This window comes from Macrobrachium rosenbergii, chromosome 48 (genome assembly GCF_040412425.1).
Source record: "Macrobrachium rosenbergii isolate ZJJX-2024 chromosome 48, ASM4041242v1, whole genome shotgun sequence".
Lineage (NCBI taxonomy): Eukaryota > Metazoa > Arthropoda > Malacostraca > Decapoda > Palaemonidae > Macrobrachium > Macrobrachium rosenbergii.
This window is the reverse complement of record NC_089788.1, coordinates 54,998,337-55,010,928: the sequence shown is the minus strand read 5'-3', so window position 1 is coordinate 55,010,928 and position 12,592 is coordinate 54,998,337. Positions and strand designations below refer to the sequence as shown.

At 38.7% G+C, this 12,592-nt stretch overlaps 2 protein-coding genes across 7 annotated transcripts in view; one reads left to right on the top strand and one right to left on the bottom strand.

The window, feature by feature from the left end:
• LOC136831413 (uncharacterized) overlaps positions 1 to 12,592 on the bottom strand; it is a 46,671-nt gene that overhangs the window by 15,359 nt on the left and 18,720 nt on the right. The gene's annotated exons all lie outside the window — the stretch shown is intronic.
• LOC136831412 (coiled-coil domain-containing protein 167-like) lies at positions 644 to 11,604 on the top strand. The gene is made up of 3 exons (XM_067091809.1): positions 644 to 1,044; positions 5,242 to 5,338; positions 11,096 to 11,604. Exons 2-3 carry the CDS (start codon positions 5,247 to 5,249, stop codon positions 11,316 to 11,318), a joined length of 315 nt encoding a protein of 104 aa, XP_066947910.1. The 5' UTR covers positions 644 to 1,044; positions 5,242 to 5,246; the 3' UTR covers positions 11,319 to 11,604.

Here is a 12,592-nt window from a genome sequence, read left to right as displayed (position 1 = left end):
CTCTTACCTTCTACCAGGAAACTGACAAAATTCATATTCTTTATTTCAGATAATTCGAACCTTGAAGTTATTGTTACAGACATCGAACAATATGAAAATGCTTTTCTTATGGTCATAGTATTAAAGCATTATGAGTGATATGAATGTTACTGCTGTTATTATCAATGTTTTAATTGCTAAAGTCGCCATGTAATATTTCAACTATTAATAATTCTAAAATTTTCATTCCCAACAAATTATGTTAAGTTACCTTATTCTGTTCGGAATTTCAAATGCCTTATCAGTAAAACAGCCCACAAGAAACTATTTGCGTTCCATAAGAAAACAATTATCACTCACTAAAAACTTATGGCTAATGTGCAAACAAGAGGCTTTGCTGACGCCGTAATACACTTCTGACGCTATCATCGAGGAAACTGCAGTTCCTAAAATTAAATGTAAAAAAAATTACATTTTAATTGTCCTCCCACATAAAGCTTCGTGCATGAACACAAGAAAATTTCCATTAAATTTTAACATTCTGGCCATAAATGTTATACTTTCACTCAGTCGGTTCAATCAAGTTAAACTGTGTAAGATTGGTATGAGTAAAACATTTCAAGGTCAACATGGTTAAGGAGGGCCACACTGGCATTTTAGATTATTGCTACAGCTCACTCGTATTAATGTTATCGTTTGATATGCAACGTCTGCTAAAGTTGTAAATCTGATAAACATTGATCTAACCTGCATTTTCTAATGCTTCAAGCGTATAAAGATAGCAAAACTGATATCGTTTGTGAATCTAAAATACCATGAATAGATTCCAATTTGATACTTTCGGCTCGCGTTCGTGACGTCACATCAGTGCCATAAACAAAAGGAGAAACAAAAGTCTAACAGTTGTCACTCCAACAGGTGTTTGGCCTTACTTTAACTCTGAGTTAACTGCTTAACCAGTGTATCCGTGTCAGCTCTCATCGTATAATACTGTAAAAGCTGGAGAAGACAGCTCGCATTAGCCTAATTGGTATTACAGCACCAGGGATACATTTGGGCCTACCGGTAAGCCTATCTAGGACTGGAAGCTGTTTCAATAAGCTTATTTTCTGTAGTTGGGTGATTCGTGGTGACTTGAAAGTCGAGTCTTCTTTATGGGGTCATCGTTTATTGAAGGATTTAATAATAGGGTTATCGTTTATTATAGTTAATGTGTTGGTCGTATCCCCAGCCGAAGTTGGGCCTAGGCTAATTCAGTGTATAGGCCCGAGGAAGGGCAGCTTACAGGCCTAGCTTTCGTCCTGGAACACTGTAAACATGAATTCTTTTGGAATTAAAATTGGACCAACGTCTTTCGGTAAAACGTGTGATAGCTGTTAAACAGCTCAGTGGTGTGGTTAAACTAAGGTATACTTAACTTTAAGCTCTGTTATACCTAACTTAGATTGGCCCATGATATAGGCCAGGTAGTTCTGTATATTAGCTCTGCGCCTGCTTTTACCTTTTCAACTGGTTTTTTCTACACTTTTAAGGGTTCTGATACTGTTGGTGCATCTGCTTGTTGCCAGCCAAGTGGAATGTCCCTTCGCCGTGTTTAGTACTGGCCCAGGGTTGGAGGGGGGCTGGGTACCCATACGTTAACAAGTTATTGCACTGGCCGGATGGGATATGAACTGTTCGAAACAGACGTACCCGTGCTCTGTTTTGTGAAGATCGCGTATGGAAACCCCTTGTTGGATGGACTTCGGGGGTTAATTACAGGTTAATTAGACTCGAGTACCAAAAATGAAAGGTAAATTCATAATTAGCAACCAAAAAAACTGTAGAAAAAGTCAAGTTAAAGTGCCGTCAGCGACGCGGAGCTACCCTATAGGTCTACCCTAGGCCAATATTGAAAATTACCAAGATTTTTATTTTGCCTAGGTTTACGCGATACATTATCGTAACAGGAAAAATGGGAAATGTGACATTATGAAGAACACTAAATATTAGGGGATGGGAGATACATGACAGGTTATGAAGAACGTTAGCCTAACTATTAGGACAGTGTATTTGGCTGGTATTATTGCATTTTCTCTACCCCCCCCCCTCCCGTAAGGGGTAGTGCTGTCATATTGCACCTCATGCGGTGCACTATAGGTATTACTTGCGGTTCTTTGTAGCTTCCCTTCGGCACCTAGCTGCAACCCCTTTTGTTTCTTTTACTGTACCTTCATTTATATTCTCTTAATTCCATCTTCCTTTCCACCCTCTCCTAAAAACTGATTCATAATGCAACTGCGAGGTTTTCCTCTTGTTACACCTTATCAATTTCCATTTCATCAGTGAATGATCTCATAGGTTCCAGCGCTAGGCCTTTAGCTTAAATTCTATATTTCTATTCCACCAGCATACAATTTATGGTTTAAAACATCATAATCAAACATTCTAAACCCCATAACCACTATTTGGAAAGGATTGCTTGGGTATCAGATGATAAGTTCCCAGTTTTTACTTTACAGTAAACCCCGTATTCGCAGTTTCACGATTCATGGACTCACCTATTCGCAGATTTATCTGGAACATATATACACATTATTCGCGGAAAATTTGCCCACTTGCAGTATTTTTCACTGAGAAATATTCACTAATTACTGTATTTTCATATCATTTTCATGACTAAATGCACATTTTGTGGTAAAACTATTAAAATACTCAGGTACTGTATAAGCATTTTTAGAGTTTTTTTTTTGTGTTTAAACTATCAAAATAGGCAGTTCAAAGTGTATGCAGAGGGGTTTTAAGTATTCATGGATTTTAGCTATTCGCGGGGGGATGTGGTACGCATCCCCAGCGAGTATGGGGAGTTTACTGTATACTGTATTTACATTTTTGCCGGATATAAACGTACGTTGGCATATCCCTCAGTTCATGGTAACAATTGCTTTCTTTTATACATGTTCTTCCTGCAAAGCCTTTGTTGATAACCATTGACATTCATGCATTAGGTCACAGGAAATCTTCAGCCTGTAGATATGAAATATACCCATTTATAAGGTACCACAAGGCATTTACTTCATCACCTTAGATTATTAGAATCATTGAATGCAGCCTGCTCAGATTTGAAATTAGACAGTTTAGGGAGGTCACCATAACCTTTCACAGGTAGGAGGGAAACAACACCGACGTTAGGTTACAAAACGTTTGGTAGCCTTTGTGCAAGGCCTGTATTTACCAGTTTTATTATCCCTCACACAAAAACTTGTTTCCTATTGTAGGTTAGTACCCCATTATTGAACACTGAAGTATGGTTGTTTTATTAGATCTAATGATTTTGTGCCATTTTTGTGGAAAAGTTTTGTTCAAGATACCCTCATGTTTGGAAAGGTTGTAACTGCAAAATGGCTCACTTCCTATGAAAATAACTACCAAAACTGTTCCGGTCATATAAAAACCATTGTATAAACCACATATTATCCAATCCATTATTGGTCAAAAATGCAAACTTCCTGTCTAATTTTACCAAGCTAATCAGTGTACTTCAGGGTGGGGGTCATTTATTGGGTTCTACAAAGATAAGGATGTTAGATTATGGTAGGCAGGCTAACATGAGAACATAGTATTGTTATCCTCCAAAATGGTGGTGCTCCATAGGCTACTGATTGACATGTACCATAGCCCCAGGTAAGGCACCAAGCTTGACAGTAACTGACCTGCTAACACCATCGATTCATGGGTTTACAGTGATCTGTTGTAAAGTGCATCAGACCCAGCAGAAACATAGGCACTGACATTAATCTTAACAGAATGTTAAGATTAATGGCCAGAGTATAGTGGGTGTATGTTATTAGTGAGGTCATGATGCAGAGATATAATGTCTAGATGATGGAAAAATACTGAGATCTCAATGACTTAAGCAGTTTGATCATGTGATGAAAAAGGAAATGAGCTGGTAATGAGAAAAGTTTCAAAGTGAAGACCTGTATTAAGGCCTAGGAAGCAGCGGGGCAAAGACTTGTAAGAAGGTCCAGGATCTGTGGAAAAAAGGGAATACTTGTAGATGAAGTGGCTAAGATTCATTTCATATTAAGCTCCATGAAGGGTAAATGGATCTAAAAACATTTTTGATGACAACGAAGATGTAACATAGGAGGGGTGTTAACCCTACAGTCAGTAGTCTATGTTTATCAAGGCCTTGGACAATCATGTATGTTTGAGCTTATGAGGCCTTTTGACTCACCTCTGTGCTTTTTCAATGACCCATATACATTGTCTCCTAGCTGGTGAGGATGTTGGCTCTGTGTGCCAAAATCCAAGTGATAAAACCCGAACCTACCATTTAACTTACGGACGCTTATCTGTTATTTTGTCTTACATGCCACTAGCCCATAGACAACACTTAAAATCACCAAACTACGCCCTTTAAGGTACTAAATCATGTTCCTGTCCTAATCTAACCCTTAACAATTCAATTGGCACAGTCACAAACACCATGGACTAGCTTCAAATTAGTTAACCTACAGTATTTGCATTAAGGTAAAAATACAGTAATATAGTACTTCAGCCCCAAATAATTTTTTAACTTATGGTATCCCATGTGAACAAGAGACCTTATTATTCAGTTTAGTGAAACCTAATACTATATAAGGAGCTGTAAGAAGCATTGTCATATTGTAGGAAAGGTGATGGCTGATGCCAGTGACATTTCAATCATAATCTTGACAGTTATTTTTACATTAGGTATTACCATTGTGGAGTCAGATATCTAGTGATTTCTCTCATATTTCTTTTTTCTTCTGCACCTTCCACCCAAATTCCAACGTAGTTTAACTCCGCACCTATACCTTTTCCCCTGAGATTTTCTGGTTCTTGCCACCAGTAGGTAACTTGCCATTGCATTAATGACCACTAATCTAACAGATTCTTCTCTTCCTCTTCTCTTCTTTTCACATTCCCAGATCATTCATTCAGTTATGTTGTATGCATATTTACAGTAAGAAATAGTGATAATTATTGTTAATACAACTAATCACAGCAAATTTTCACACCAGAATCAAGTCATTAAATTGATAGTTGAAGTAATGTTTTCCAATATATACACTGTACAAGTACTATACAACACAGCTGCATTTTTCTGATTGGTAAACTTCATTTTATTAACCAAAATTCTTCCAGATGAATTTCACTTGAAGTATATATCAATGAATATCATACAAAATTTATACAGTAGTTATAACATGAGTTATTTCAAAGTTCAAAAGATCAATTTTTATTTTCTAATAGGCAGCATGGTGGAAAAGAGTGAAGTGCGCAGTCGTAATACATCTGTCATGAGTCAGCTTGAAGACACATCCCGAGAGATTAAAGAATGTTATGAAAGGTAGGACATTTATATTTACTTGGTTTCTTATGAGAACTTTAATGTTAGCTCATACTCTGTAATATACAAACTACACAAGCTGTGATAACCGTTTTAAAATTTTCTTTGTTGTTTTCTCGAATGCACAGTTTTACACTTCTAAATTACTGAAATATTCAGTAATATGCGTAAAGTTTAAGTTGAATAGCCCTGTTCCTACAAAAATAAAAACCTTCAGCACAGACTTGGATGGTCATTGAACTTGGTAATACAGTAATTAATTGGTGTTTAAGGGGAGTGAGTGGGGAATAATAAGTAGAGCTACTTTCTACACAAGTTATTTGGTATTAGTCAGGAGTAAGTGGTTCAGATTTGAATTTCGTTACAGGGGTTTTCATGGTTCTTCATTATTATTCCTCCCATGAATGATCTCTTTCAAATTGAGACTCACTCAAGCCCAGGGCTCTGCCACTCTGTCATCCCATATGCCAGACTCTCCAGCTCTCCAACCGGCTTGACTCATAACTTCCTCTGGCTGAGAGGATCAAGGACACCTACCCTTGCTCTTTGAGGCTGATACAGCGCTGACAATCTTTGGCATGATGCCTCTATGTCTCTCTTCTTGCTGAATGGTAAGTACCTTATTAATGAACAAAATACAAATGAGGTGGGACATGGAAATTTGGGATAGAGCTGCCTTCCCAAAACATAATAGGGTTTGATCCTTCTTTCCATTGAAATAAAGAAATTCTCCCAGCCAGCATGACATCCAGAGCTATCAAAGCCACTTTTTTCCATTTTAACCGAAATTATAGTACAGAGTGAAATCATATGAAGGCAGAATTTCAGAGCTTCACTGATATCGATTTACAATTTAAATTACTTATTTTTTTCTTTTTCAATAATTGATCTCTTCTTTGAGTATTTCCCATTACCCTCTGTTACTTCTTGCTAATGAACACCATATATTTTGGAAGCTTGAATTTCAAGTCATTGGGCCCCTGTGGACTTGTTCCATATGAATAGGGTTCATCTTCTGAATATAGTAATAATAATACTGGGAAACATGAATCAGTGGCAGAGATAAAGCCGTTAATTTCAACTCTCTCAGCGTCTGACTACTCCACAAGGGAATGGGCAACACTCTTCCTTCCCTCTGCACTGAAAAAGCTGCCACTGGACATGGCTACCCAGCTGTTTGGTGCTCCCATGAATTTCAGCTGTCTCAGTGTCTGACAACTCCACAAAGGAATAGGCAATTCTTTTCCTTCCCTCTTAGGAAAAAGAGCTCCCACTGGACATGGGTAGCCAGTAGTTTGGCACCGCCAGGAGTAAAATCTTATACAGGACAGCCACTTCTGAGTTCCATGTAAGGTTCCTCCACTTCTCCATTCTAATGTCAACCACAATCTTAGAAGTGACTACGAAGGAGCTCCTGAAGTCTTCTAGGACTGTCCTAGCTGCTTTTGCAAAGACTTTTGTATTTCCTATGGGAAGCACTCTTAAGATTTTTTGAAGTGGTCCCTCAAGGTCCAAAGAGAACCATTGGCAGGGTCAGACATGTCACTTCCCAGTGCCACCTTGCTGTTACATTTCTCTCCCTTCTGCCATGATCTTTTTGAGGAGTCTCTCATAATAAAACTCATAGAAAAAGCCCATCAACTGAGCTGTACTTTACCTCCCTTGCTTGGTAAGTTAGGCCTCTGTTCCATTGTTCCTGAAATCCCCCCAAACCCAAGAATCTCCAGTATCACTTTGGGTATACAAGACTCCAGTTATCCTTAGAGTGTCATAGCTACTCCTGGAGTGCCCATTAAGAGCAAGGGAAGAGGTAGAGCCCAATAGGACTTTGCAGGTCAGGGATCGTCTTCTGCTCTACCACATACAGTGGAAGTCTTCCTCATGGGGATGTAGCATCTGCAACAGAGCCATAGAGAAAGACATGATTATTGGTCACCAGGCACATCTATTGTGTCCTCGAAAAGGACTCCAACAATGAATGTGACATCAACCTATCAAAACTAAACCAACACATTCTGTGTTCCAAGTTCCAGGTGATAACATTGCCTAAGTGCATTCTGTGTTCCAAGTTCCAGGTGACAACATTGCCTAAGTGCATTCGCTCATTCCACACGGGACCCGGGCTGTCTCTTGATCTGAAAGACCAATACTGGCACATCCCTATCATTGTTCCCTTTTGCCCTTTCTTGGATTCCAGGTAAGGAGACACACTTGCAGATTTCAGGTCATGCCCTTCAGGTAAAACATCACCCTAAGAATCTTGACAAAATTGGCAACAATAGTTATCAGGAGATCAGACAAGGGAATTCTACTGGTAGTCTGCTTAGGTAATTGGCTAGTCTAGGGTCCCACCAAAGGAGAGTGCTTACGATTGAAACCTACGAGTGGTAATTACCAGACTCCAGTCAAAAGGTTTTCTGATCATGTGGAACAAGTCTCACCTCTCACCCAACAGGCATTTGTGTAGCTGGGACATCATTGGAATGTGATTTGTGGCAGGTTCTCTCTTCCCAGCCAGACTCAGGCTGAAATAAGGAAAGATCTGCCAGGGTTCCTGGCCCAATCCTGAGTTTCATCACAACTGTTGGAATGGCTCCTGGGTCTGTGATGATCCAATCCTCAAACTCCAACTCAAGACAAATGAACAGAGTCTGGCTCTCACATGTCTGCCAAATGCTGCGCATTTGTCTCCACCCACAGAAGCCACTAGCCGGTGGTGAAGATACTTCCTCCATGGACCTGGAAGAATGCTCTCACCAAACAGGTTGGGGAGGCCATTGGGAGGATCTTCAGGTACCTAGGAATGGTCATTAGTTTTAAGGTGTCACATTAGTTTTCTGGAATTTGTGCCCATCTTTCTGTCTCTCAGACAATTAGAACTTCTTATGGGGACCTTTACCTCCTTGGTCCTTGTCAGCATGACAATAATAAAGTATCAAGAGGCCCAGCTCCTTTCAGTGCATTCCCGCTGTTCATTCTACAGATGAATCAAGCAGGGAAGTGGCACTTTTAAGCTGTCCACCTCACAAATCACTCATTGTGACAGTAGACCTCCTGTTGATGCAGATGGCAGCTTCGACCAAAAGTTGGACAACCCCTCCTTTCAGGCGATTGCCAATCTGCTTCCACATCTGGAAGTGGGCCTGTTTGCTGCACTGGAGTACCATCAGTTTCCAGTGTACGTCTCTAAGCTTGATCATTTCAGGCAATAGCCCACAAGACTGGAACAAATGGGGGCCAATCTACCACTTTCCTCCATTGTCCCAGATTTCAAAGGTTTTGAAGTACTCCTGACCTTCAACAGACTGCTTACCTAGTGGCCCCAAAGTGGGCCAACAGCCATTAGTTCATTCTGCTATTACAGTGGGCAAGAAACCAAACCCATTACCATCAGTTGTCGTCCTGGACAGTAGAAAGGAACATGATCTACACATCCTCTTTTCTGAGCCACGACCTTCATGTGTGGACTATTCATCTAACATTGCTAGGTACCTTTTGCAGAAACTACAGACTTCATATATGTCCAGCAGTACCAGTCCAAAGGGGAAGTGTGGTTGGATTATCTCCAGCAGAAGAGCTGGTTGAAATTATGGTTGAAATTCTAACTTCTTTGATCCACCTGTATGTGAAATTCTAACTTTTTTGATCCACCTGTTTAAGGACAAGTGCCTTTCCACTACCACAGTTATAATGTACAAGGCTTTACTGTCTGAGCCCTTAGTCTGTGGGTTTGGCATAGCCTCCAGTACCAAAGATTTTACTTCCCTCCTGAGGTCCTTTGCACTGCAGAGGCTCCTACCACCTGGTTCTTGAATAAGGTTCTAATATCATCAATTCAGTGCAACCACAACCCACATGCTTCAGAAGGCTGCCTTGGATGGAGACAACACTTTTTCACCCACATACTTAGCCATCACTTGTCCCCTAGCCCATCATTCATGGTCAAAAATGAGGACTTGGTGAAGAGGAAATCCCCTATCTTTCTGTAGGAACTCAGTATTACAGATAAGACATTATGCCTGGTCTGGTCATGCCAGGTTTACCCAGATATATATATATATATATATATATATATATATATATATATATATATATATATATATATATATATATATATATATATATATATATATATATATATATATATATATTTTTTTTTTTTTTTTTTTTTTTTTTTTTTTTTAATACCCTACCATTAACAAGCCACTCAATGCATAGGTCAAGAATTATCTTAGTGTCCCTAATTAAACAGGCATACCAGAAGGTAGGAACCTCACTGGTTGGCTTTGGAAACCTTTCTTTCAAAGAAGTTGCCATGAGTTAGAAGAGGTCAACTGCACTTTGTGTTTGTAGGTGGTATGGTGCCTCATAGGCCTCTTAGCAGAAAGTGAGAGGGCTCCCTCTCATGCCAAGGTACTTCTGAGATGTTGCCAGGGCAGAGTGGTTATCTTGCTTCCCTCTTTATTCAATGTTAATCCCACTTGGGGATCCCAAAAGGAATAGAGGTGACTCCTCGCTAGAATTTACCTTGGACCATTTTAATCTAGGTAGTTGATATTCTCTTCTCAGGAGCTAGGCAATTTCATCACCAGTTAATTTCTTTTATATTCTCTTTTTAGGGTGTGCAGCAGCTACACTATTAAACATTTTGATGTTGTAGGAAAAACCATGTTTTGGTAGTCTCTTAGACCATAAACCCATCCACTTTTCCTAGCAATATCTATGGGAATCTATGGTGAATGTTTCTCTCACAGACCTGGTGAGAATTGATGGGCTTGGCCAACCTGTGCCACTGTTGCCACAACTGCAGGAGGAGGCTGAATATTAATAATCTGGGTAGTCACTGTCAGGCAGGACAAAGAGCCTTCCAGCCTTAAGTCTACTTATACTCTATCATTGTACCAATAATGGCACTGGTCCAGCCTAGGCCAGCTATGAAAGAATTCTTGATATTGGTCAGTTGGTCTTACAGCCCCGGTGGGACCATCAGGTAACTCCTTTGAGGATCCACAGGAGCTAAAACAATGAAGTTTTTCCTGTGTCAAATCCTGTTTTTTGTTACTCCTCTTGTTCTTGACAAGTATCTGTATATTGTAATATTAATCTCCATTATTAGCTTAACTACAATATGTGCTATTTCTGGTTGTCATACCCAGTACCATCCTCTGTTGCTATAGAAGTCTTTTTATAGAGTATACAGCCACGTGTCATAGGCATTGGGACCTGTCCCTCACTGGCTGTCAGTCTAAGAAACAGGAGATCAGCGCCTGCCTTATGAGCCTACAGAGGCCCAGGAGAACTTATAACTTTTAACTAACAGTCATTTCAAGTACTATACAGTATAATATTGATGAAAATTTTTATAATTACTGCTTTGCATATGAAGAGTTCTGTATATTGTATACTGTATGGAATTTTCAGAAAATTCAGTTTGGATACTTCAGGTCAACCATTTAATAATGCTGATTTCTGACATGTAGTCTAGTTAACTTGATAAAATTCTAATGACCTAGGGGCTAAGTATTTGCTTTAGTAAATGTAAGCATTTAGCTTTTAAAAAAACTGCTTTCTATGTAATCAGTACTTTAGTTGAAAACTAATACTTCCAAGTTACAAAGTAAGGAGAGATGCTTATAAGATTAAGGAATTTTGTGTAGATTACAGTCCATAACTATAAATAATATTTCATGCAAGTTAAAGCAATGAAAGAGCTCTATGTGAGTACTAACAGTATTTCATTTTGTGTTTAATCCACAGATTAGACTTCATTGAATCACGGTTACGGAGACGCTATTATCCTAATGATGAAAAAAAGGTGTTAGAAAAAGAAGTTAAGGACATTAAGACACACCTTTCACAACATGAGAAGGATCTTAGAGTGCTGCGAGGAGAAAACCGTGTAGCCATGATTCTCTCAATGTTGTTATTAGCACTAGGAATTATGATTTATTTTCTATATGGCTTGTTGTTTTCAAGTTGAGAATATCGACTGTGCTCATTACTTTTTTAATAGCAGTATTATAGGGTTAGAGTGAATCAAGAGGTAAAACTACTAAAACAAGAGGGGAGCAACTGTGTAATTTTAATTTACAGGGGTATTTTTATATGATTGTGCTATTAAGAATTCCACGTGTTAATTTCAGTCTCGAAAAATGTACATTCCCTATCTTTTTTGTAGTTATTTTATACTTGGTACTTCTTGTTACATATTGCAACTTCTAAAATAAAATTCATATTATTATAATGAAAATGAAACATGAATTAAGTTCAGGTGTTCTTATTTGTGCCTTATGATGTTCATTTACTACTGTATTAGTTATTTATTACATATGCTGAATTGTCTCAGTAGGGTACTTTTTGGTTATGTGTAGCAGTTGATTTTCCTGCAATCTTGACATTTGTTGGTGTATGCTCCCTAACCATTTTACAGTCCACTACTTCTGTGTTGTGTATTTTAGGACTAACTATGAGGCTCCCATAATTCCTCCCACCTTCCCAAGGTTTTTATTATTCTGTACTGTACTTCATAGTTCTGGTTTTTTGGTAAAGTTAAGGAAAACTATTGAACTTAGCAACTGGCTTTGTGCTAGTTTAACTGATTAAAATACACAGTGCAAAGAGATGATATTATACGTGTACAGTAATACCTTACTTACCCAATCAATTATAACCACAAGGTTATGCCAAAACATGAATTCAAAAAATCATACAGCATATAGCCTATGCAAAATTCCAAGCCTGTGGTAATCTACCTGGCCTAAAATCTTGCAATTTACTCCTATCCTATGCAAACCCATGGAAACTAACTATATAGCACTGTTCAGTGAATATATTTCATTCAACAGAATTTTAGTTTTCTGTCAAAGAAAACTATTGTGCTGGCTTTGCCTGTCTGTCCGCACTTTATTCTGTCCGCCCTCAGATCTTAAAAACTACTGAGGCTAGAGGGCTGCAAATTGGATGCTGATCATCCATGCTCCAGTTATCAAATATACCAAATTGCAATCCTCTAGCCTCAGTAGTTTTTATTTTATTTAAGGGTAAAGTAAGCCATAATCATGCTTCTGAGAAAGAAAGAAACGGCGAACGTACAGTCAGTACAGTATCCTTGTGGTTGATAAAGGAAAGGTCATAGGTAAACTCCGTCACAGGAATGAAATGTAACATACGGTGTCACAAGAATGCACAGAATTACAAAATGTATTTGGAGAAAGAGATTTCCGATGCCTAAAATACATCAGAGGACCAAATGGG